At 41.6% G+C, this 27158-nt stretch overlaps 1 protein-coding gene across 9 annotated transcripts in view; it reads left to right on the top strand.

The window, feature by feature from the left end:
• The window catches only part of SLC10A7 (solute carrier family 10 member 7), a 147601-nt gene that overhangs the window by 39699 nt on the left and 80744 nt on the right, over window positions 1-27158 (top strand). For 5 of the 9 annotated variants that reach the window (XR_016465795.1, XM_090138589.1, XM_090138587.1 and 2 more), the window contains one exon: window positions 9883-9921. The exons of the other annotated variants lie outside the window; for them this stretch is intronic. Coding sequence is in view for 3 of the 5 variants with exons in the window: in XM_090138587.1 (XP_089994713.1) it covers window positions 9883-9921 (39 nt within the window). In the remaining 2 variants the exon portion in view is untranslated. The remainder of the gene's footprint in view (window positions 1-9882; window positions 9922-27158) is intronic. 9 annotated transcript variants of the gene reach the window in all.

The following is a 27158-nucleotide window of genomic DNA, read 5'->3' on the forward strand; positions in this document are numbered from 1 at the left end:
GGTTTTGTTTCAGGTCAGAGGTCAATCATACAGTTTTGCAAACGGTGTTGATGCCTTCTCCATTTCTCACTGTGATTTAGGTACTTTGGGCCTGCGTTTCTTGTGAGAAGCTGATCTGCTCGGCTGCACCTTTTCAGTGCCCCGTAAGAATTTAGTAACTGCATTTGGGGGGATGTGGTCTACCTGAAAAGCAGCAAAATACCGGAAGGAAATAAACAAGTAGTTAAATTGGGGTTTTCTGTTTGTTTTTCTCCAAATGTTGCATGGGCGCTGGTGATTCTAGAGAGGGGAGCTTGGACTTAAATCAAATATTTAACTGCTGGAATATCCCTAGCAGCCGATAGTCCAGTATTAAGCCAACTCAGGATGTAAGTGCAAGATGTAGAAGTTCAGTGAGTGCTGCTGCTAAGAGCACCTTTGGCGCACCTGGCGGTTTTGTGACCTCTTACAGTAAAACCAGCTTTTGGATTTCTTGCAGTAGCACCCGGCACAGCTGTTGGTGAGCCTCTGCTTTTTGCGTAGTGTGAATGAAATTCTGTCTGTGAATCCTCTGTCCCTTAGAGAGCCAAGTAAATTATAGGGTTAGGGTTCCAAAGTTAAAGGAAGTTATAGAAATGTCTTTATTTTAGCTGAGTCACCGTGTATCTTACTTGTTAAATGTAAAATAAAAATGCATACATATACGGATGAGAATTACAATTCTGAAGAGCAGTTTTGTTTTTGTAGTTCATGACGTACTGCCGCTGCAAGCCGAGCAGTTGTGAAATCAAGCCCGTGACCCAGACTTGATGGATGCTGGAGCGCTTTTCCTTGCCCTTCGGGAAGACCAACTGCCCCCCTGGCCCTTTGGATTAGAGGGCATGGCAGGTCTTGTGGAAAATGGGACCGACTCGCTGATTAGAATTTAAAGGTGTTTTGGGTGTGCTTGAAAAGGAGAGCGGTGGTAAATATCGATAGTGCAGTTAGCTTTTTTTCTCTGAGAACGGATTTGGAGCTTCAGTTAGTGCTGATGTACTGCCGAACTCTCTGGGCAGTATTTTGAGATAAACAACTTCTATAGATACGCTTCTCCCCTCATCGGTTGTTCAGCGTATATGCATAGAACAGTCTGTGCTTAGATTTATGTGGTCTGCGTATTTAAACGACAGAGGTATCTGAGCACCGTTTTAAACACCGCTGTTGCAGTTGTACAGATGTTTTCTTTTTTTCTTGTTACCTCTAGGCGGTAGCTATAATGCTAATCTCTTCCGTAGTGTATTCTGCTTTTCTTTCCCATCTCTTTGCACCTCTGCCACAATATTGTAGCACGCGTGACTTTGGCTGGCCTCGGGGAAAGGGAATTTCCTGTACCATACAAAACTGGTTTACAGTAAAGCCTAACCTTGCCCTATGTTTAAATAAACTTCCTTGTGAAATAGCTAGACATTCGTTGATCAGGTGAAAATCTGCATATTTTTTAACTGGGCTATTTTACACAGTGTATCTTCTTTAGATTAATGTTTTCTTTCCCAGCCCCTGGTGTTGCGCCAGTAATAGCGAAGCTGTTCCGGTGGCTGTTGCGGCATGGACTCGAATGACAATGCCCTTCTGAGCTGGTTTGGATGGCGTAGCAGTTAAAACGTCTGGTTCTGTTTCTTACTGCCCGGAAAGCAGTATGACAGTGGGATATTTATAGAAAGATACTGGGGCAGGCACAGCCTTGCAGTTAATGCAAAGGGCACCTTTTAAAAAGTGGCCTTGTGCTTTCATTTCACTTCAGCAGCGAAGTAATACTCCTTGGAGTTGTGGGATGCATTGTTTAACTAGACCTCTAATCGTGTTATGGATGATGCGTCTCCAGGAGAATCAGGGGACAGGACCTTTAAGTGTTTTTATCGCGGCTTAAGATCTCAGAAAATGTGAACTTAAATAAAAGTATGTTTGGGAGGTTGTTACGGTTCTGTGTCCTTTTGAGGATACCTTCTACAGCATTCCTTTTTTTTTGTTTTTTAAGGGATACTTACAGTTATGAAAGGTTTGTCTAGAAGAGAGGATCAGGTTGGCAGAGTTAGCCGTATGCCATGGTTTAGCTGAGCTTCCTTTATTAAATTATTGTTCAGCAGTCCATTTGCTCTGGTGTGAGAGCCGGTGTCTTCACCGCTAAGGTAGTAAGCTTCAAGTCATTACAAATACAGGATGTTAATAAGGTTTATGGGTAGCTTTCATACCAAAGCGTTTTGTGCGGTACGTTCTGGTCCTCATTCAGATGTCAGATGTATGACTGCTAAGGTTTGCGCTTTACGGGACCTTGACAGAAGGGAGAAGCTACCTTCTGTGTCTTGCTGTCGAAGAGAATTATGGAAATGGGCTTTCCATTTGGGCAGAAATTGATGGAACAAGTTTGGCTATCTGACTGTCGTGGCAGACCCGCATGAAGTTTGTGGAGGAGGAAGTCAGATGCTGGAACGTGGAGATTGCAAAGTAGCTACACGTATATTCAGTGTGAGAAAGCATGTGTTGTTACAAGGTTGACAGCTTTAAACTACTGCTTGTTTAAATGTTTACATTGGCGCTGGGCAGCACACATAGTATTTGCATTTAGAATTCTTAAGTACAGGAGGAAAAAAAGCCACAAAACCTCCTCTGTTTATTCATTCCCTGTAGATATTCATCTTGCTTCCTGTTGGGTGCTAGGGATGTAGGGCTCCATAGTGGGAGGTGCTCTATCTTACGAGTGTGTTGTTGCGGAGTGTGCTGCGGCTGGTGAGAAGGCTGAGCTTCTGGGTAGCTTGAGGGGCTTGACTGCTGGTCAGAGATGCTCTTAAACAACAGTAAAGGGAGCGTACCAGCGGTGGTCTCCGCTGGCAGCCCTTCTAGTCGCCATAAGAAAATCACTGTGGTTGTTAAGTGAAATCTGTTTGCCTTAACCTCCTTAAGGAATGTACATGAGGTTAGAAAAGGGCTGTATTTCTGGATAGGGCCTGGAGTGATCTTTTTTCCTTGCAAGGATTGTAAGCAGCATGCCACTTTTGTGCGCTACGCAGCGACGTAAGCATCTGGTGCGAACGGAGCTGTGGCACGTTAGGAGAAGGCAGAGAGACTGTGGGACAAAGCTCAGTGCTATATGGCAGATAGCATGGGCTGGTCGTGCAGAGTGCGCTTCATGCCTCGTGATATACCTCTTCTGTACCTGAGGAGACCACAGCTTGGTCCTGTCAGCTGGGAGATGGCCATCCTGTCTTGCGACAGGAATTCTCAGTGCCTTTGTCTGTGGGATCTATCTCATGCTGATTCTGAAGGCCTTCGCGTTAATTTTATTTGGATATATGAACCAACTGAAGCAAAATGATCCGCCCATCTAGGGCAACACCGCTTTCTAAACGTTGCTCAGCGTTCCTGTTACTAATCTATAGATAATGTTAAGTATCAGTGGAAACTTGCAGGCTGATGCGCGGGTGTTCCTGCGGTCTGAATGCTCAGTTTTTACATCCAAAATATAGATAAAATACCATCCATCTGGAAGTCCCTTATGATATACAAGTTGCTCACGAGAGAGAGAAGTTACCATTTGTTGATGTAAAGAAAGCGGGACGGTTTTCTTTCCTTCTCTCCGTATTGCTGAAACTTGGCAAAACAGCAATTTTCAGTGGGGCAGCAGATATGCTGCAGATTGTGTCTAAGGGCTGGCCTTTTGACATCCTTTGATGGATGGTTTTATATTTATAAATATTATTACCAGCAGGCCGTGATGGTTATGAGGGACTACAGGAGCGGGGAAGTAAAAGGCTGATTTTTCTCAGAAAGAACTGGACTAGGAGCAGGCGGCAGGCAATAAGTCCCTGCCAGCACAGCCCCCAGTTTGTTTCCGTGTGCTGCTTGAGCCTGGCTGAAGCAGCGCAAACTCACATTCGGGTGATGGCAACCTCTGCAAGCACGGAGCAATTCGGCAGAGTGCACGGCTTCACGTCCGAAGCTCAGCGAGGTATTTTAAGGGCCGTCATTCTCTGGATGATATTTCCCTGCTGAAAAGAGAACAAATAGCGTATCGGTTATTCTGTTTTCATTTTCTGTTGCTGTCGCAGCATCATTTCCATAAAACTGATGGTTATCGAACATTGTTGAAATAAAGAAATGCTTTCATATTGTCAGCACCGCTCTAAAGGCAGCTTGGGGATTAGGTGATATCTTTTTCACAGAAAACAAATGCGTTGGACCGCAGGGAACGTAGCAGTGGATAAAAACCATAATCCCCTCCATGTCTTTGTGGGTTTCTCTCTATTTTTTGTTATTTCTTTGGAGTGTTTTTTGGTTTGGCGTTTCTGCCTTGAGAGGATACATTGTCTGTGCAGTTCCAGTCCTCCAGTGGATTATGCAGGTAATGCGGTGCTTTCAAAGAAACTTCTCTGACCTCAGTTAATATTGTTGAAATTTAGTTATCAACGTCTGTTTCATTTTTTTCCCCCCTCAGTAAAAATAACACCGTGCGCTCTGTGTACAACGCGCGGGCCAAACGCACGTGTGAGGTGCGTGCTAAAACTTGTGTTGAATTCAACGTGAAGTACGCGTACGCCTTCAGGGCTCCATGTGCTTCTGGGAGGTTATGCTGCATTGTTAAAAAGGCTCGCGCCTTGCCTGCGAGCGGGCAGCTGTGTGGGCAGAGATCCGATTGAACAGTTAACGCTACCTCTTTTATTTTTGCTGCGCCGTGGTAGGGTTTTTATATGCATTTTAACAGTTATTTAAAGTCCCCGCGTGCTTAGAAAAGAATCTGAATATATGTGCCTTTTTTAAAGCTGCATCATAACGAGGTTATTCCATCAATACGGTAGAATGACTGGGAGCTGCGGTTGGAACAATATGTAAAAATACAGCTTGTAAAAGATTTCCTTTATTAACTGTCATCATCCACAGAATATATGTTCAAATAAACGTTGTGTAATAACTAAATTTGAGATTAATAGGCCCCTTAAGAAACAGCAAAGTCATTCAGGATAGTCAGTGAAAAATAGCCTGTAAGACTGTAACATGCACGTATTGTCCTGCTTACATGCTCTCTCTGGTGTCATTCCCATTTATCACTGTCGGCAGGCTCTGTTCTCATTAAAACGCTCTTGCACAAAAGCAACTTAATTTTCTTAAGAGAAGAGGACACCTGATTCAATTTAGTGCTCAAAATCACGAACTTGAATATATATATTTTTTCCCATCTGAGCTCAGATGAATAGTTATGAACAGCGACGCAGATTAAACCTTATTAGGTATATTTATATTCTGTTTGCAGTAACAGCGCTGTGGCAAATACATTCCTACAGAGCCGTAACATCTTATTAATGGGAACAGCGGTTAAGACGTGAACTGCAGTAACACTCACGTGAGATTTTATTTTTAAATAGGAGATTGAAGGAGTTGTTTAAAGGGACTCTGCCGTCTCATTCAAGCTACCTCAGACGTCCTGCCTTCTTCCTCCACCTTCTCGAGCTACACTGATCTCTTTGGGTAGATACAATTTCCTTTTCTGTCCTGTTTGCTCAAATAATTTCCATGACTGTCTCCAGCCTTTTTTTTTTCCTTATTGTTTTCCTCTACCAAATACGAGACATGGATCCATTACATTTGGCATTAATACCATGGGCTCTGTTACACTAACGCGTCACATTTTCTGCCCTCTACTTTGTAATCCTATGGTAGCACTACTCAATTCTTCACTTTATTTCTCCGGATCTTTTCTACTCTTGGGCTTCTTTTGCTCTTCTTCATTGTGCCGTGCATGTTAAATAAGATACTTAGCCTTACGCGTGGTACTTGAACTGTATATCCCTTTAACGCATGGCTGAAAATAAGATTTAGCTGCAGGTAATTGCTGATCTGCGTGGAGCAGAGCTGTACGGTGGCCAGACTACTTCCTACAGCGATATTTTGAGGCCTTTTAGTTTTGCTATTTTGTATCTGCACTGAAGTGACCTCTCCATCAAGAGGGGACAGTTAGGGGCCACACTGGTCCTAGCGTGCATGGTACGTGCCTTGGGGTGCATGGGCACTGCCTTGGGGTAAGCGTGGTTGGGAAGGTTACCTCCCAGAAGGCTGTCAAATGACGATCAGGACTCAAACACACATTTGTGTGTGTATTCACACACAAACACACACACACACACACACACACACACACACACACACACACACACAAAAAAAGGAGTTATGGTTGAGTTGTGCTTAACTATTTCATTTGAATCTTGATAAGAATGGTTAAGCGTTATTGTTTTTTGACCCAGGCATTCCTAATGTTACTGATATCTTTTCCTGTTCTTTAATGTACATTATTAGGGAAAGATGCTGACTCAAATCAATTCCAGGTCAGCTGGATACCAAGTAAAATGAAATGGAACAGTGTCAACGATGTATCTGTATTTAATTCTGTCAAAATCTTGACGAGCTTGTTTGATTTGCTGCTGTGTCTCATGTGCTTGAATGCTGCATGCGCTTGCTGTGGCATTTGGGTTCCCACCTGTGGGGAATTGTTCAGCCTCGGTTACGGCTCTGCTTTTTCCTTATGTCTGTTTTTCTCACTATCCTTTGTAGCTGTGAGGACTGTCTTGTCTCTCGCTGTTACAAACCTGAGCCTTTTCCATACGTGCATTTCGGGACGCGGTGGGAGATGAAGGGGTGAAGCTTTGCACTGCAGTCAGGTATGGGAAGGAGGAAGTTTCTGCCAAATAGTATTATAGGTGTCCGTCAGAGGCAGGCTAGTTCTGTCTCCCTTGGAAGTGCTGCTGGCCGGTCACCTTCGCTGGAAGTGCGAGCCGTTCCCTGGAGCGTTCCCTCCAGCCCAGTGCCATACTGTTGGCTGAAATTGTGCCTGTTAAATGTTAAGTGAATTTGTTGTTTAGCGGAGCTAGGGATTACTGTTTTAAACGTACTCTTCTGTACCAGTTTTGTTAAGGGTGCTGACAGTGACTTTCAATCTCTGTGGTGTCCGAGTTGGTGTAAGCTTGACTAACTGGTCTGGTTATTACCAGGCTTTTGAATGCGATCTGACCTTGCATTTCAATTCCGTGGCTACAGGTTTACCTTTTGAAAGGATCTCACCGTGGACTTTACACACGACTGTTCCCTCCTATTGATGGCGTGTGCGATGTATGGTCCGCAAACACGTGCAGATCTGAACTTGGAGTATTATAAGGGCATCTAAATGTTTTCGAGTTTTATTGTCTCATTTGAGCTGACTTTTATCTGGTATCTGTTATGGCACAGGAGGAGCAAGTATCAAAAAAGAAGTTGCAGAATAATAGTGACTAATAAATGTTTTGAATAAAAAATGAAGAGACTCTGTATCATATATCAGCGCTGATGTTTGTTTGTACCGAGCCTCTAAGGATCTCAGAGTGCTTTTTAAGCAGTGAATTAATTTTGACAATGCCCTGTGAGGTATGTAGGCAATATTATCCCAATTGATAGAAAGGAGTTGGAAGCACGAGAGCGTTTAAATTCTACACGGTTGTGCTGCTTGGTACGTTTAATTACAAATTGGAGCGGTAATTCAGCGTGCGAGCAGTTTGTTTAATGCTAAATCAGAATAGCAAATATGAACCCTGGGTTCGTGGGTGTGAGAAAATCTACTTCTGTGTTTAATCTGCAGGAAAAAAGTTTCTAAAGAGAACTGCAAATACAGTAGTTGGCATATAAAAGTCCTGTCTCCCTGAGGCGAGTCATCTGAATGTAGCTTCATTTGTGCTCCTACTGATTTTTTTTTTTCCTTCCATTTGCCTATAATGAGTGTTTAATCATTGGCCATGGACAATTCCTGACACTTTAGAGAAAGGAATTAAAAATTGTGAACTAATTACCCCTGGGCCAGTCGCAAATTATGACTTTTGCATATGACTGGCTGAATACCCGAAGCATTAAATGTGTCTGAGATTGTTGCCTCTGTACCTCTGATATGCTTGAGAGTAGCAAGAGAGAAATCTTACTGGTTAGGCTGAAACGCAAGGCTGAGCTTAGCGTATTAGAGAGGAAGGACTGCTTTCGTGTGTCTCCATCCATGTTGCATAGACTTCTCCAGATGTCTTGCAGAGGGTGACTGATGCAGCTCTTTGTGGTCGGCGGTAAGGTAGCTGCTGCTCTGCACTCCCTGTGCTCGCGTGGAGGCGGGCATCGGTGCGTTTTCTCCCGGCTTTCTGCTGCTGACCTGGAGCCCGGATGCTCCTCTTTCAGATCCAGCGGTTGATTTTCACATAGCTTTATACAGCTGGGTTTTATCAGACTGGATTTTTTTGTTTGTTGTTAATCATAGTCCTCTTGCTGTTCCTATTATCAGTGTATTACCAAAGATGTTTGGGGTACTGAAAACGATCCCGTAGGATGGGGTCGTGTGCGCGGTGTGAAAGGTCTCTCTTGCCACGTGCAAATATCAGCTGTACAGCTTCAAATGCAAGGTGATACTTAGGGTTTAATTCACACTTGTTGAAGAACTGTTTTAAGTAATACTCCTGCTTTCAGCCGTGATCTCTGGCAAGAGAAGCCGTTTGGACTTGTGCCTCTTTTTTACCTTCAAAAAAGGAATGCAGATGAGGAAAAGGTGTTAAAATATGTTAGCGTGGTTTACAACTGTCAACTTTAATGTTTTATTTAGCTGGATCTATTCAGATGCTCCCTCCGCAACACGAGGTGCCATATGCCATTGTCCCTGTTAGCAAGCGAGTCAGCAAAGGTTTCCCAGGCTGCATTTGTTTTTATATTTGGGCCACTGAGGAGCTGCGGTCCAGTGCCATCTTTTATTGATAGGGCCAGCGGAGGAGGAATCTAATGAAATTATCAAAGCTTTGAATTAATTATGAACTCGAATAAGGAAGCTGAGCTCTCCAGAGCCAAGGATCTCATTACCCATTCATTTTCATTGCATCCTCTTATGGAGCAGAAGGCAGGTTCAGCTACAGCTCCTACCCTGAATTTGGACTTTATTCAAACTTGCTAAACTGACTAGCATCCACTTGTTATTAATCTGTGTCTGACAACGTCCAGGCTGATTAATTTGAGTCTGCTCTAAATCTTCATGTGAACGGTAGATTTCCCTCCTCCCTTGCCTCTTACCTTTGCTGTGTGGCTTTTCATCATCAGACTGGCTGCCATACAAGAGTTTGTTCTTTCTTGGTAATTGGGGGAAGCTTTTCAAGACTCAACTTTTAACTTCCTGGAATTTTTTGAGTTAACGTTAAGAAATAATACTGCTACCTTACATTTCCTGGATCTTTAGGTAAGCACAAAGGCTTCAAAAGTCATTCTCAAAATTGCTTCTTTTCATTAAATAGGGCACAGAGTAAAAAGTAATGGTTTGATATTCTTGGCCTCAGGTGTAGAGGGTGGTTGTAGTTTTCTTGTTTCTTTTGTTTGCTTTTGTTGTTCCTATTTGGAACGTGTCAAACTATAGAAACATCTGTCAATACTTTATTACGATGAGCAATTACCTAATTAATGTTCTATTTTAAAAACTGTTAAATGTCTATGAGAGTAGCCTTGAAGTTAAAACAGATTATATTTATTTTAATTAATAGGTCAACGTGCAAAAATATTCTAGGCGAATCAGTGCCAAATCAGTAAGACTAATCTTCTGTGTGACATCCTTAGTTCTTTCGGATATTCCACACAAGTTTACCTGCAAAGATTTTTTTATTCTCCTCCTGCTTTTTTTTTGTCCATCACGGCACATTTTTATGAATGCTTGGACTAGAACCTGTCAGTCTTCACAAGTTACAGGCCGTTGGCAGATGTTAAGTGGTGGTTACGTACCTAATGGTCTCTGTGTACTTGTTTGTTCGGAGAATTGAACAGCTGATTGAGAGGGCAAAAACCTTTTATTCCTGTACTACGGTTACCTTACCGTTGGTGATACTTTTTTTCTCTTTTCAGGCAGCTGCTATATTTAATTCTGCTTTCGGAAGCTTTTTGGTAAGTAATGCGGTATTGATAACTGCTTGAATAATCTTATTTCTAACAATGTCGTTGAAGTGTTTTATGGTTAATGTGAGCAGTGATGGTACTGTGTGCTTCATGTAGAAAAAAATTTGTATAATTCAATTTAGTTCGCCGTGTTATTAAATACAGATACTACAATTTCTTTTCTTTTGGTTAAACTCTTGAGAAAAGTAGTGAATAAATTGTCTCTAATCATGGTAAATTAATAATGTGTAAACACATCTTAATTTTCTGCTTAATGCGTTAACTGAATCTATTACTATGCAGATGTTTCAAACGTGGGCATCAATATATTGATTTTTCTAATAAGGCCCATCAAATACTCATTATTTTCTATCAAGAGGCCATGGATTTTGAAAAGAAAACATGACCCAGCTGATCAGAAAGTAGATGCTAATTTACTCGGTGACATGTCATTTGTTTAGCATATTTCACTGTCGGTGAAGCCACTCTGCGTCTCTGAGGAGCACATCTAGCTCATAGCTAGATGTGGGAAAGCAATCAGTCAGTCCTGCTGAACATACAATTGGCTCTGTACAAAGCTAAAGCAGGATTTGTGGGCGCCGTGGTCTGCCAAGGTTCAGGCAGCCCTGTAAAGAGCACTGCATGGGCATATTTACGAAGAAAAGAATAGATTTCTTCTATTGATACGTTGTTTAGCAGACATTAATGAATAGTAAGTAGAAATGATTTTATGTGTAGACAAGCGACTGTAGCTGCTTGATTTATTTGGGCAGCTTGTACTAGAATTGTTTCCTTTTTACTAACGCTAGAGAGTGTTTAAAGTGGGTGTTTGCATTTCCAATTTTCTGTTCCCGGAAAGAGGATTCGGTTCAAATTAGGAAATGAAAATCAAAGCTTCAGGAACAAAATAACTCACTTAATGCGTATTTTTATTACGGAAGGCTGGAGTTAAAGAGTTCAGATATTGCCAACAGAGAAAGTTGTGCTCCAAGCTGCTGGTTTTTTGGTGGGGGCTGGTGGGTGGGGGGTGGGTTGGCAGTTCCCAAATAATTGTTTTTCTTGTCATGTCTTTCACTAATGAGAAGAAAGTACTTTCTGCCTCAAATTGCGGAGTCCTGGTGTTTCAAGTCTTTGTGTGCACCTGGCATCTTCTCTAGTGGCTTGGCACGAGCTCCAGTTCCTTTGCTGTCCCTGGGCTTCAGTTCAGGAGGTTTCCTAGAATACCCGAAGGCATCGGTTCAGCTGTCATTAGGAGAATGGCTTTTGACTTCAAATAAGAATTTAGGCCTCAGAGCATCTGACTGTGTTGAGGGATCTTAGTGCAGCAACATATACATATTTTAATTTCTAGAAATTCTGTTTGCCGCTCTTTGAAGAGATGCGCCTTAAAGAAGCGTGGGTAATTGATGCGTTCATGTAATATCCTGATTTTGAGCTTAGTCCTGTGAAGCGATCTCTGGGAAGTTCTTTTTACCTCTATACAATACATCTATTTCACACTTCACTCACTTCAGTTGTTGTATGTATGTGCGGTAATCTTTATTTAAAACATTCCCTGGAAAGGCTTTTGCAAAAACAGAATCACAGAATGGGCAGGGTTGGAAGGGACCTCAAGGATCATGAATCTCCAACCCCCCTGCCACACGCAGGACCACCAACCATCCCACCTAATGCTAGACCAGACTGCCCAGGGCCCCATCCAATCTGGCCTTGAACACCTCCAGGGACGGGGCATCCACCACCTCTCTGGGCAGCCTGTTCCAGTACCTCACCACTCTCTCTGTAAAGAATTTCCCCCTGACGTCCAAACACTGAAGATAGCAAAAATCAAGCCTCAGTACCAGCTAGCTTCGTTTATTGATCGCTCGTCTTAAAGTAACGTTAATTAATGTTAAGGAAGTGGCCGCTATTAAGTCACGAATACATACGTTTAGACAGTTACTGTAGTATCCTAATTTGAAATAACAATTATGTAAGGACATATATGTGTATATATAAAGGACAGAAAACAAATCACTTACTGCTTTGGTCTGACCAACTTTTCCCATTCTGATCTCGATAGGATGAAACTTGTGACTGAAAATACAGTAGTGCTAGTAGGACTGTTACAAGAAGCCAGAGTTGCTCACTGATTTCACAGTGCTGTAGTCTACTTGGCCTTTAATTGAGTGGCTCCTGAATGTCAGCAGGTGTAATTAATTACTTTTTCGGTAAGCGTAAACAACCTGAGATGCATTGAATGTGGAACTGTTTGTCTGAGGTGGAAACTCTCGTGTCAGTTATGAAAGTAAGTGGTGTGTAAGTGAGAAGATGGTGTAAGCTCGTGGTAGTATCTTTCGGAAATCCCCCAGTTGATACCAGTGCCTATCTGATGGGCTTGGCTATAAGTAGAAATCCTTTCTCGTACATCTTTGCTTCATAATGCATGTAAGTTGCATTTGCTTTTTTTCATATTATGCGCATAGATAGCTGCATTTAAGTATCTGTGACCATAACCATGTGTCCTAGAGATGGTTTTGAAATACCTGACCACTAGCAAGATTGGTTTTTTCTGTGTTCCTTGTTACTGTTGCTGTCTGTAGCACCTTGGCAGATGGCTTGCATGTAGCTCTGAGGAAGTCAGGAAGATGGTGTGTTGTTTTCCGTCCTTAGACTATGCCCTGTGGGGCCAGAGCCAGGGTACGATGGTGTAAAGCAAGCTAATTTAAAAGGGCTGGAAGATGGGCTGTGCTTTCTTTTGAAACAGTAAAGGATCCTTGAGAAGTGAGATTAAAATGGTGAATCAGAATGTCTGCAGGAAAAGTCTCAGCTTAAAGTGTTACCAAGGTGAGCTTACGTGGATGTAAAAGAACGTGTTTGGCGGTTCAGCATCTCGCATGTCACAACGTCTTGATGAGAAATTGTCTCAGATTAAGCAGCTGGAGGTGTTATCGCTGGTGAGGAGATGTGAAATAAGTACTAAACTACAGAAAAGTGATTCCTGTTGAACTCCTCTGAAACCTCCTTTCCTGTAAATATGCAGTCAAAAAATGCATGGGATGATATTGCACATATTTACATTTTGTTTAATAATGTCCCAGGTCTAATTAAAACACAGTATTTTAAAGAACTAATTGTTAAAGAGAAGTGTTTTTATGTCGCTGGGTTGGTAATAACTAATGATAGATGAATTCAATTTACATAAATTTCAGCCAAGAGAATATTTAAAATCATACCACAGAGGATTGCTTGGAGTTGGGTAGTTAATATCATTATCTCCTCCCTTCACTTAAGCAGTTTGGTTTACAATAATTGTGGAACTTAATAAGTGATTTCAGTTTTTCCTCTTAATGAGATTTTAATAAAATCGGATAGCGGTTGACTAATACCGGGTGATTGGTTGGGTATCAGTAAGGCTGCTTCTCTAGATGCAGAGCGTGCAAATGCATGGCAGGATCTGCTGCGTTGCAGAGCACTGGGGAAGCTGCTTCCACTTGCAAGAGAGAGTACTTTTGTCCCTAAAGGTTAAAGAAATTGACTGAAACGTTAAGTATGGGTCTGCTAATAATCTTAACGTCATATGCATTGCTGTGCTTAACTGTAACACAATGGAAAGCATAGCACTGGTAGCAGAGCTGCAAGATCCCAGGATGTAGCGAGTGAGTAATTGCTCAAACTTGACAGCAGTGGGCACAGAAATAAGAAAAAAGCTGCTTTCCTTTGGAAGGCCTCAGACATGCACAAATCTCCAAAGAAATATCCTCGCCTCCACTGCCAGTCCTTAAATGAGAACGGGGAAGGGGTGGATCCTGGCTCCTCCCCTTCTGGTCACTCAGGAATGTTGCATACACCTGAGCTGCCCTGGGTTGGTCCTGCCAACCGTTGGTTCAAGTGCTGTGATTTAGCATTTCTGCTACACTAAGCAGTCCTGTTCTGCTTATAGAAGTTGTGCTGCAACAGAAAAATGATGCTTCTTGAAGTCCAGAGCACAGAGAAGTGCTAAAAAAAAAAAAAAAAAAAAAACAACATTCTGTGCTGGTGTCACTCTGTTTACGTTTATTTATCAGTTTTTTTGGCTTTCAGTTCACCAAGGTAAAGTCTGTCATAGAGGCTGCTCTTGCGCTGAAGTGGGAATGCCTGCTCAGTTTGTTTCCAATCACAGTATAATGCCATATGTGTGGAAGAAGGAGAGGGCCGAAAACCTTGAGGACGTCCTCAGAACAGCCCTCAGCTTCACCTTAAATGAAGAATTGTAACCAAAATCTGAAGGTCTGTAGTGATAAGAAGTCAAGTGGAGAAGAGAGAACTCAGAGCTGTGCCCTGGTAACTGTTGCGCTCCTGAAAGGAAAAAAGCAAAGGGCACCTGAGAATGAAAGTGCTGGTTGAAGCTTCTTACAGTGCTGTAGTAGATTAGCTTTTCTTTTTGCATTGAAACCTACATAATGACATGAGGTCGGTGTCTAGCATATGTAAGTCTTCCCGAAGGAAGGAACCCTTTCAAGGTGTGCATCATTTCATTATTCTTTGTCCAAATTAGGTATGTGTGTGGATACAGCTTCGTTGTTTCATCTGATGTCTTTCGAAGGTGACAGAGCTGGTTTGTACTGTTCAAAAAGATTAATGTTTCACTATTTGGAGCAGCCACTTGGCTAATCAAAACAAGGCTACTGTTTTTATTTACTTGTCTTCCAAACAATAGCTAAATAAAAAAGGGAGTGTGGAAGTTGGCTTCTCACACATGCACAAAGCCCACTCAGTTAATGAAAATGTATGGAATTCTTATCTACTCTGTTTGAGCAGGCATAATGATTTACACAGCCTGACAGCACTAGTGCAGCAAGTAAATGCATTAGTCATAGTGTCCATTTTTCTTGCAAATTTGTGACACAGATTTAATTATGGGAATGACCAGCAACTTACAAATCTAATTTTGGTAGGCTGAGCCAACTTTTTTTATTTTAATAACAATGGATTTTTTAGCAATGATTTCATTACTATTTAAAGAAATCCACTCGTATGGAAATAAACAATTGGCTGGATTTATTTGCTTTATTTTTTACCTCTATGGGTGTTGAATGATTTGGTTTGGTTTTGTTGTCGTTTCATTGTTATTGTTTTCTTTGTTATTTTGGGGATGAATAACCTTCTCTATCTGAATCATTTTTATCGAAGTGTAAGTATTGTCTAAAATTAGGCCGACATATGCCCATTTGTTTCCTTCTAATTGTCTTTGCAACATGAAAAGGGGCAGAACAGTATCCTAAGATTCCCTTTTTACCGCATTAGTCATGTACAAGAAAAACTTTCCAAGGAAGTCTGTTCACAACAGGTGCTGGATTCGGTCATGTTAAATTTCAAAGTGGAGCTGCCTCGTGCCGCTGCCCTGCTTGCAGTTGTCTCCTCTTCCTCTATGAAGCACTGCGGTGATGCTGCTAGGCTGTGCTCTGAATTTGTTTCACATCGTTTTCACAAACCCTGAGCAAGTTCTGCCTGTTAATCAGCCACTTGGGAAGCCACCTCAGCCTTGAAGGATGGGTTTTTACTTGAGTGGAAGGAGATGGCAGACCCCTGCTGCGATGAATCTTTGTGCCAGGTACTCTGTACCAGACAGGAAGAGCTGGGAATTCAAGTTGTCCTGGGATTCACTTACTACAGCTTCCCTTACTTTTTTCTTACTGTTACTTGTCATCCTTGTTTTGATTTCTGCTAGCTTGATCCAAAATCTAGGTGTAAGTTTGGGCATCATCAGCTATTTCCAGGCCTTCTAAACAGCGTTTTAAGTATATAGGTCTCTGCTCTTATTGTGCTTTTAGCGTATAGCACGCTTAGTTTTATACTTATGCTTGAGTTAGCACGTGCTATTTACAGGACGAGCAGTACAGAGTAACAAAGCTTGCTGCGATAGAGACCTGTGAACCTGCTGGTGTGGGCTGAAGAGAAGAGTCCTTGATGCACATACTTAATGCCAGGGCTGGCTGACCAAGGGCACCGATCCCCGTGTGCTCTGGCAGAATGGGAGCAGTTCGGAGCAGGCACAGAGTTGTTTACGAAGAAATCTGCTTTTCTGCGAGCAGTGCTGGGCTCCTTTAAAATAGGAAAGGAATGAGTATAAAAGTATGATGTTCAGAAGGTTAAGAATAAGCAAATGAGATCCTGCTGCCGAGGGTCTGAGAGAAACCATAGAGGGGGAATAACTGGAAATCAGAGTATTAATGCCTCGGTGATGTGTGGTCTGTCTGGTCGATCTGAAAAGACCGCTGAAGTCAGTCGGGACTTGCACAGCTGGGTGGCACAGACTGAGAACCAGTTCCCAGATAGCAGTCTTGCTTTTAGTTGTCTTCGTTAAGTCTTGAAGAGGAGGAGCAGTTATCAGTAACCAAGAGGAAAGAGTATGCTATCAAGCCTTGAGAAAAGAGTATCCTTTAGAATACCAATGATTAGTCCCTGTATGTTTTCATCTGCCTAGAGGAGAGCATGTTGAAATCTCACGTAATAAGAACGGAATGAATCTATTAGCTGTCAACTGTTTATAAATGGTGTGGGCTGTAGCTGCTCTTACTGCTTTCTTAATTTTCCCATTAGGTTTAGGCACTGAATATTTAATTAATTTATCTCCCTTGGTCTTACAGGTCTCAAGCAGACAGTCTTTTCCTCCAGAAATTTATTTAAAAGTCGCAAGAACAAGACCATTAAATGCATCTCTCAGTGTTCTGTTTATAGCCCGAGGTAATTAACCACTGTCACTTGGAAGATAAACATATTTGTGCAGTCTGCTTTTTCTGCTTCCTCACAATATCTAACAGTGGACAGGATTTTTTTTCTTGCGCCTACTTTTTTGATCGTCATCACCGTGTGGTGATCTTGCTTGGCGTGGTGACTTGTGACTGTTTTTGAGACAGCGCGGTGATTTCCCTGCCTCTTCCCCACCATCTTTGCCAGCTGTGCAGCTGAATAGGCTTTCAGGGAAAGGCGTTTTCTGAGAATACTTGTGTAGTAGCATTTCCTGAGTTAGTAAAGAAGCAGTACAAGTGGAAGTCGCGGGAGAAATTTCAGAGGCAGACCTCTGTGCGTTTGTTGTAAATCAGAAAGATAACATGAGAGTTGGAGCTGCTTTATTCTTCCAGTCCAATTGTCATTTATGAATTACAAAGTAGAGAGTGTGAGGTTTCAGGAGCTCAAACAGGGCATTCAAAGTACCTTAAATTTCATGATCTGGCGTATTTCTTCTGATCACATAGTACATGGAAACTGGAGATGAAAGTGCCCTCAGACGGACTATGGTGCACTCCTCTGTCTTGTTAATGGAAACTGAAGACTGAAAACATAAAAAGCTTCGTTCCATTTTAAATGAATGCTAATGAGTAGCAGTCATGAGAGTATGCATCTTTGGTAACTATCATTTGGGGAACATCTGGAGGAGGAAGTGTATGTGCTTAATATTGTTATATAATCAGCCTATTTGTTGGATTAGTATGTAAATCGCATCTGTGCCTATGCACAATTCTAGTGTAAGATCAGTTTGTTGTCTAACATTACTTTTGTCATACTCTGTGGAATCAATCATTGCCATCTTCAGGGTAAAATAAAAACAAAAAACAAAGTGTTTTCATAAAAGAATTCCTGTTTTTTTTTTTTCTGCTCACTTCTCCTCAATGGCCAGGACTCAAAGAAGCCGTTGCACTGCGATGGAACTTCTGTGTGGATCATAATGCTGAAAAGGTCCTGATTCTGCTTGCGATATTTCCTTGTCTTCCCTTTTGGTAGGGTTTCTTTTCTTTTTCCTCTAAGACGAAGAAAATAATACTGTCAGGAAGAAATATCAGCAGCTCTGTTAGGAATTATGATGGTGTTCAGCTTTTAGTCAGGTCGGTGTCACGGGGCTGACTTGAGTTTGTGTCACGGGGCAGTGTCATTTCTATCGCATATTCAAAATTAGCTTACAAAGTAAGATAGTTTATATTGCCGTATGAGGTTTTGAACAAGTATTTGCCGGTCTGTTTGCATGCTTTGTTTAATAAGGTGAAAGTTTAGACTGGAAGATTTTGAACGGTTTATTTGTAAAACGGGATGTAAAATTCTTTCGCAGGTTGGTTGCATTTCTCACAACCTGATGTTTGACCTTATTGGGTCTTTGCTTTAGGTTGGCGCACAAGGGAGAAACTGAGAAGTTGTATGAAGGATAATTAGTTTCTTATTTTTGCCCTTTCTATAATGTCTTTCTGTACTAGAAGATGCAAAAGCTCTGTTCTTCTACGACTGTGCTTGTTCACAAGCATGTAGTCATTTGGCCTGATGTAAGGCTAAATGTCCCCTGCAGAAAGATCTGGAAATACACAAAACATGTGATTTTCCCCTCACTTTTAAAAGATTCATCAAAGGGAAATGCAAATCTCTTTAGAATCTGCAGTTAATGTTTTCCCCAAAAGTTTTAGCTTTTGATTGAAAAGGAAATATGAACCTTCCTCAGTCCTTGCAGCTTTTAGTCTCTTGCAGAAGCGAAGAGAGTGAGTTGGGGTTGCAGGGAGACGGAGAGAAATCACCCCTTAATTTGGGGCAGAAGCATTTAAATATTTGTCTTTTGCTAATCCGTCAGCACTTTGAACCGGTGACACCAAATGGATGAAGTGTTTCTTGCATTTGTTTTTGGTCTAAAATAGTCTGATATTTTGGAGAGTCACCTATGTGGATGCACTAAGCAGTAATGGAGTATGGAGCTCTTTCTCCTACTGTATTCTCCAGATATGTGTTCAGCAGCTAGGGAGAGTTGAATCCTAGGAAGCAGTACGCATGTTTTGTGACATCCTCTTACAAAGAGCCATGCTAGTGCTGTGTCATTGTATGCGTACCTCCTCTTACCTTAAGTTGAGACTTTGGGGGAGGGGAAAAAAATTTCCTAACCCATTTATTTATTAAACCTATTGATTTTGACCTAGAACAAGTTAGAGCTGTGCCAGGATTTTGATTTTCTTTTTCCTGTGGTGGTTCTTCGTTTGACCAAACAGTGTCTGTTCAAAGCTCAGCAGTTCATGGGTTGGCAGTCCTCAGCCTCTCGGAGTACAAATAAGAGGGACACCATTACTGCTGTGAGCCAGCCTCTGGCTGGCTGGAAGCTGTTCTCCTTGCCACCAGGGTACGAATACTGTCTTATTGGAAGTGCTAGTGGTCAGGTCGATAGCTTTCACGAAGCCTTTAAGCAAGGAAGGCATGATTGTCATAAAACTGGAGCTTCTCTTGGAAATATGTACTTATTTTCTATTGCTGATCTCTTTGAAATCAGTTAAGGGAAACTGTTCTGACCCTTCAGTATGAGACAGCAATAGCTCACGATTCTTTTTTTGTCGGGCTGTGCTTTTGTTGTTGGGAGACTCCTTTTAACTGTTATTTCTCCTAAAGCTCTTCCAAACTGTCAGAACAAACCTATAGCTTCTGTTCTTGATGGTACATATTTGGGAACGCCAGTTATTGTGAAGAAAGGAGAAAAATATTTTAATTGAAGTTGTCTTTATCTGTCGTCTTTTAACATTGATCTGTTGGTAGAACAGTTTTTTCATCTTGAATTTTTCAATAAAAGTACATGCTTTTTTAGAAAGCACTTTAAAAAAAAAAAAAAAAAGTCCTGCAGATTCATTTTCCACCCCTCTGAGACTCAGGCTTGCTCATAGAGGGTATCGCCTCTCTGGGATGAGATGTGAACAGATCTGCCCCCTTTCTATGTTCTAGCATCCTCATGCCTCTTCTTTTATTCCAGTTCTCCGTCCTACCCACCCTCTGGTTACTTTCCTGTAATCACAGAATCATAGAATGGCCTGGGTTGAAAAGGACCACAATGATCGTGCAGTTTCAGCCCCCCTGCTGTGTGCAGGGCCGCCAACCACCAGACCAGGCTGCCCAGAGCCACATCCAGCCTGGCCTTGAATGCCTGCAGGGATGGAGCATCCACAGCCTCCTTGGGCAACCTGTTCCAGTGCGTCACCACCCTCTGGGTGAAGAGAATTGTTCATTTGTTCAAAAAACAAACAAAAACCCACAAAATGAAGAAACTACCATAAAGTTACTTTTCTAAAAAGCTTTCTGGAAGGTACTTTTCTTGGTCGATTCTAGCATGAGGGCCTGTTGCAAAATGGTTATGTGGCGATCTTCAGCCAGGAGGCTAGAAAATAATATGGATTTATCTCTGAAAATTCTCTCCAAAATTCGATTGTACTGGAAAAGAGAAACGACCAAGAAATAATACTATGCAACTTCTGACCAAGTTAAGCATTTGAAAATTTGCCTTTCTTTTTTACTTTGATTTTTAATTTTCTGAGTCTGTGAAGGTGGAATTTTGTATTTGTAAACCGTGTTCCATACTATCTTCTATTTCTCAATTAGCAATGAAGCCCAGCAATGAACGCTTTCACTAGATACCTTTTTTCTGCTAGTACTGAACCTGACTGAGATTGTGTCTCTGCTTGACTAGGAACTGCTGCTCGTGCCCAGCGTAAACCCACTGGATGAATTCTGCCTGTGGTTTCACCCTTTCCGCGTTCTCTATTCATTTCTTTGTGCTGTGCAGCGCATCGAGGTGCTGGCCTTGATGCCCACCTGAGTGGAAAATTCACTGCAACTTCTTCCTCCTGGTGCCTCTAAGTCGTGTGCTAATGCCTTGAAGATGCACGCCTCGTTGTGCCTCTGTGCTTCATTGTGGTGTGGTTAATATCCTGCGTTTTTACTACTGCATGGAGGGTGACTGTTAGCTATTCAAAGGAGACGTATATTACATAGGATTAGATAACATAAATAATGAGAAAACCATTTTGAAAAAACCTCTACCTTTTAATAAAATGGAATGTCAAATATATGAGCACGTCTTTCAAGAGATGATCAAAAACGTGAAAAGTTTCATATCCTTTTTAAAGTCATATAATTATCCACCATCATATAATTTTTTGTTAGATGGACAGTACAAAGATGAAAGAAGATTTTATAGATAACATAGCACTTCACAGCTGACTGAAGCAGGTGTTAGAAATGCAGATGAAGTGTACTGACTAAAGGCTATATAAATTTGAAGTGAAAATGCCACTGGTCCGCTTGCGGTGCCCTGCACATGTGAGGTTGCAGGTAGTTAAATTATTAATCTTATTGTGTGAAACAGTGCAGCTCTTAGGGAGAAGGTCCTTGTGCGTTTCAGATGTGCTGCTTTTTTTTCTGTCCTCTTTTAACAGTGCGTGATGAGCAGCTAAGAGAATTTGCTTCGTTGTGTAAGTTTCCCTGTAGGAGGGGAGTATATCATGCAGCTAGACATGTTTGTAATGTTAGCTTATTCGCCAATCCGGTGTTTTACAGGAACCTGCAACACATGTGCACACGATGGATAAAGACTTTCTGTGAGTGAAGGAGACAGTGTTAGTAGTGTACAAATCCACAGCAGGGGGAAACTGAATTACACGTGATCCTTAAGTGCATTTCTGTGAAAGTGGCGCAAGGTCTTAATGCACGGGTCGTTCTGTATGGGACTTCACAGGCTTTGTGTGGACAGCGTGGCCCTGTTGGTGCCCTAGTGGTGTGAAGCTGCTTAGTGTTTGGATAGGAGGGAACTGGGATGAGCGTGTTTTCTTCTAGGAACTCAGTGACCTGCTAATAAACTGTACTAGCCTGTGAATTTAATTTTATTGTGTTTGTATCAGGTGCCTGGAGCTAGTAATCCATCTGTAGGAGGCCCAATTCTCGGGAATTGGAAGTGGATTGAGAGAGAGAGAGAATCTCCTAAAGAAAGAGGAATGGTGGTGAGATCCTTGCACATCGCCTCACAAGGGACAGTCTATTTTCTGCTCACCCTTGACTGTCAGGAGAGAAGCAAGAGGCAGGATCCCTGCGATGGTCATCCTGAGCTGCGTTTGGCTGGCAGGGGAGGCAATAGAGCAGTTCTCTGTCACTTCGAATGGCTGCAAGAAAAAAGGCAGCTTGTGCACTATTAGTTGTTGCTATGTAGTTACTAGATCTGCTAGTTATACAACTAAGTTGGCACTAAAGAATTGTGGTGTTTTATTATTAAATAGGCAGCACTGTTTTGTCCACCAGCTCACAGAGTGTGGCAATTGGACTGGCAGCAGTTCTGCGTGGGCTAGAGGAGCTGCTCTGTGTCTGTAAATATCCTGTCTGTAGCTGAGAACTTGGTTCTGATCGGTGGAACTGATATCCAAACGTCTCTCCAGTGCCTCATTTTGGATTGATAGCATCCAGTGGGTGAACCAGTCATTTGAAATTCAAAAATGCTATAAATGGTTATAAATGTTTTGCATTTATCATCTTTTTTTTCCCATAGGAACAAGGAATACATCCAAGATGTTCAGTCACTTTCACTGTTTTTCATGCACCTATGCCTACAGGCACCTAGACTTTCTTTTTCTCCTGTTTCTGTTAACTGGTGCTCCGAGACATGAATTTCTGTTCTGTCAGTGATACTTGTATCTTTGCATGAATTACAGAATTAAGCTCCCTGAAGTGGGTGTGAAATTACACGAGTCCTCAGAAGAATTGCTTTGCTAGTCCAGATAATGCTCTGTAATGAAGCACCTAGCAAAGTAATGACGCGGACTTTCCTTTAGCCTTGGTTCATATGGAGCATTTCATGAGATCTTTTTGGCTGTTCTCTTTGAGAAACAGCTTCTATCAATCGTTCATTCTTATTTTGCAGGCCAATTAAAGCAGAGCAAAAGCATACAGCCAATTTGTTTTATAGACTGTCGTGTCCGCAACAAAGAAATTTGTGAAATCATGTAAAATGTATTTGTTACTATTCATTTTCACATTTTCGGTAGATAGCTAAAAGCAGTCTAAGAGAAACACTACAAACACTACTTTAGCTGTTTGCAAAATAATAAAATGTAGTTGTAGCTTGATATGCAGTACAGCTTTAGTGCTTGGTTTGCTCAGTTGGTCTAAGCACAAAGATGGTTTTACTGCTGCTTTTTTTTGTTGTTTTGCTCCCCTTCTGGTTACAATGTGGGCTTCCCAGCCTGTGCCCTGGGTCCTAGCTGTTCTGTATTCCAGTTCCAAAATCTGATCCGTTGGTTTATATATTCGAGTCGGGGAACAGTAGTAGAATTTCATCATTGCTTTCTCCCTGAAGCAAAGAGTTAATGGCACATTGATGCTTCCCTCATTTGTGAAAGTCTGTCAAAATGGGATATGTCACTGCAAAGACGTTTGGAAAAATAAATTATCAGAGTCCTACTTACGTCAAGCTGGGCCATAATTACTGCATCATAAATGCTTACAAAGTATTATGTTGGCTTTTTTCTTTTCCATCTGATGTCTTTTAACTGTTGCAATAAAAATTATTATGCTAACGCAGACAGTGCCAGCTGAACTTGTTTGGGAGGACATCAAGGCAGTGTTTTCAACCAATTGTTAGAAAATTTGTTATCTGTAATATAAGGAAAACAGTGTAATATGTTCAATTTCTGTTGAAATTATTTTAACTGACCTTAAAGATCCTCTACAGCCTCTTCCAAATAATTACTGTGCTTTCTTCTTGAGGCAGAAGAAGCCATCATGACTGTGGGGGTGGGAACACTTACGGTCTTAGCATCACGATTCACAAAAGCTGCTCAAGCCCTCTAACTCAATGTGATACAGATCCAGATGGGTGGGGATCACCATGTATCAGCAGCTCCTTTCCAGGAAGAGGGCTCACACCCTGCAGCAGTCCTGCTCCTTCCCTCTGCATGGTTGTCACACAGCCTCTGCCTGTCCCTTGTTCTTGCTCCTGCAGCTTCTCCTTGCCAGACATACACAGGCCTCATTCAAGTCATCATTTGAGAGCCTGCACTAACATAATGTGTTTCAGCTGAGATGAGAACATGGCTCTTCAGGGTGCTAACATCAACTAGCAGCTGCTATAGTGATAACTTTTGAATTAGATTTTTTCGGACAGATTCTCTTACAAATATCCCAATAGAAAAATCATTGCTTTATGAAATTATACGATCACGTTCTTGAACTGAACGCACAGGGATTTCTGTTTACAGATTATCATGCAGTAGTCTTGAAAAGCCTTTGGTTTTCCGGGTTTGTCAGGGTTATTTTAAGTTGCGGTGGAAAGCTAATCAGCAGGACTGAGATGCCTGCCTTGTGCTGCTGAGATTCTTTTTTATGGCTTATAAATTCATTGACCGAAACGTTTAAGTGGAAATTTGGTGGATTAAATATGTTGTGGTACTTCCAGGATTTGTATGTACCACATTAGCTTCTCTAGTGCTCCAGCTTTGTGAGAACATCAGTCCTCTGCCATGCGGGTGCTGTGGTATGCACTGAGTTATGCATGCCTGGCATGGCAAAGGTGCAGTGAGGGTGTTTGAAGCGCATGGACAGAATTGATTCTGTAGTTTTACAGATTTTGTTCCTGGAAAAGTTATTAAGCGTTAGGGGTTGTTTGTAAAAAGATTTTTCCTTCCCTAACTGTTTTAAGCACTGAGCATGCGTCCATCGCAGAACAGAAATGTGAAAAATATGCTGAATTAGAACACAAATGCATTTGTTCCAGTGTGGATGTGTCCATTCCTGGAGTTGCCCTAGATGAGCTGTGGCACAAAAGCCTGAGTTCAGTGTGTTTTACAAAGGCAGTGCAAGTATCTGCAAAGGGTCTGTACTTCCTGCGCTTTCTGTTGGCATGTGCAGAAGGGGGTTTTTGCACAGAGGTCTCACGGCTGTGCACATAAATGACATTACATACCTAGCCATTACATTGTCATTTTAAAGGAAGAATATTTGAGTCAAACATGAAGCTTGATTTACATTGTAGCTTAGGCTGTAACTTAGAATGCTATCTGTGCTTGCAGTAGCGTCTTAAAGAGACGGTGCTACTGTCAGGCAGCTGGATTGCTGACTTCCCATCCCATTTTATAATGTTGAATAACACTGTATGTGCTTGAGTGATAGAGATGGAGTGAGAGGAAACCTCCTCAGTAAAATAATTTTTCAGACAATCTTCTTTTTAGAAGCTGGATTTTTTTCTTAGAAATACTCAGAGGTTTTATTGTGTAAATTACGGAAAAAAACACTTCTGAAGTGCTTAAGAAGGACCATTCTTTTCCTCTGCATCGTGATAAATGTAGCAATTGTGTGTGTATACAAGAATAGATCATATTGAACATCCCCTGAGCTCCGTTTGCAGACAAGTCCTATCTCCACCATGACAAAATTCCCATAAGAGTTTAAATTATTAATGCCCTGGAATCTGCGGGGTTCAGCAGATATGTTCAGCGTTATTGATGGCAAACTTTATCCCTTTATTTCTCAGACACGTAATGAAATAGGGAGTCCCTCAAATAACTGCATTTCACATTTAGGCTAATTCTGTAGAGGGCAGTGGGCTTTGCCTTAATGTGTGTAAATACAATTTCTCTCTTACAGCAGATCATGTAGTAGATGTGAGTGAGACTGATTTGGCGCTAATTTATGAATCCTTCTAACATTCTGTGTGTGCTGCACCCTGTGCGGGCAAGATGCTCTAATTACACTTGCTCTATATAATGAGAGCTTTTAATGACAATTACTGATTGTTGTTACGGATGTTATGGGACCGTTCTTTCTGTCTTAAGAAGATGTATTGGCTATCACAAGAGAAGACTTATTTTCACCTTATGCAGTATCTCTCCTCTCTCCTCCTTGCGTTTGCAACCAGGAGGCTGACTGGTGAAACTGCTAACGAGTAGCCAGAGAATTAGCCTTCAGTTAATTTGACTTCTGGAGACATTTTTTTTCACTTTTTTTTTAAATTTCTGAATTCAAACCTGCACGTGCGTGCATTATTTTTCTTAGCAGCATAACAGGTAATGTTATACAAGTGTTATTCATTTCATATAACAGGTTAAAACTCAAATTTACACTGTCACTGCCACATTAAGCAAAAGCATCTAAGAAAGCATCATTTTCTGTCTTAATGTATCGTTATAAAGGACAATTTAATACATAGCTACAATTTTTAAATGGAGGTAGGTATAATCTTTGTTGTAGTTTTCAATTAGAATAATAATAGTGGAAAGCAGTGAGTACACTTCCAGATTGCAGAGATGCTTTACATCCTTTTCATGTCTCTCTTTTAATATGGCTGTAAGTGTACTTCTCATTGACTGTTATCTGTTAATATAAATCCAGATTTGGACAGCTTTCAGCTTAGAGGTCACTTGAGAAAGTGAGCTATCAATAATTGAAGGATCAGCTTAACGCTTGTGAAAAAGAGACAGTTTAAAAGGTTTTTTTCTTCACTTGCAACCAAAATTTGGGGGAGTGAGCTGCAGCAGAGGGCTGGGCTAAGAGTATCTTTCATTGCTTTCCTTCCTGCTACTGCCAGGTTTGCATTGATACTGGAGCTGTAGCCTTATAATTCTAGGGAAGCAAAAGAACAGATCATGAAGATTTCCTCTTCTCCTTAGCATGCCACGTAGCTATTTGTTCTCATTCATACCTTCCAGCTTGCCATGCTGTCTGCTGTTCTAACGCAGTTAGCTGTGGGAAGTGAGACAACAGTCTGCACCAAGAAACAGTAACAGAAAGCAAGGATCTTGTTCTGGCATACTTACATGTTCTGGCACTGTCTTGCTGTACAGGCTGATTGAGCTGTTTCTGTTACTCAAACAGAGCGGTCTGGTTTGTGGTCACAGATACCAGCCTGACTTGATCGGATTCATTCTCCTGATGCCACAGACTCGCACGCCCTGCAGGGGATTTCTAAGTTTTATGTCAAGTTATGTTCAATCTCCTCATTCAGCAGAGGAGACATGGCCCACAGGCCTTGAAACCAGGATTCCAGGATCTTAGTTCAGAGATCAGCAACACACACCACGGTGCTGAGGAAGATGACAAAGAGCATTAGCGGCACATGGAAGATCATGTACTGGGCGGCACAGCATCTTAACAGCTGTCTGTGGAAAATGGTGACTCGGTTTCTGTGTTTCAGTACAGCTCTACCATTAATAGAAACTTCACACAGAGACAGTATCTTCATTTTGAAAAGCATCAGGTCTGAGCTGCTGAGCTTCTGAACAGACTTGCATCTCCACAGGTAGGCTTTTTTTCTGCTCCATTTGAGAAGCAGAAATACAGCCTGAGAGAACACTGTCAGAGGGGTTTTATTCTAGTCTTTGCCAACCTGTTCTTTCTGTTGATTATTGTTAGTTTACTTTACACAAGCTGTCTCTCACCTAGCAATGAGTTGAGGCTTTAATTTTTACTACCACTAGCAGGAACTACTTGCTAGAAAAGGAAAGAATGATGGACTT

Source organism: Phasianus colchicus, chromosome 4, assembly GCF_987193195.1.
Source record: "Phasianus colchicus chromosome 4, bPhaCol1.hap1.1, whole genome shotgun sequence".
NCBI lineage: Eukaryota > Metazoa > Chordata > Aves > Galliformes > Phasianidae > Phasianus > Phasianus colchicus.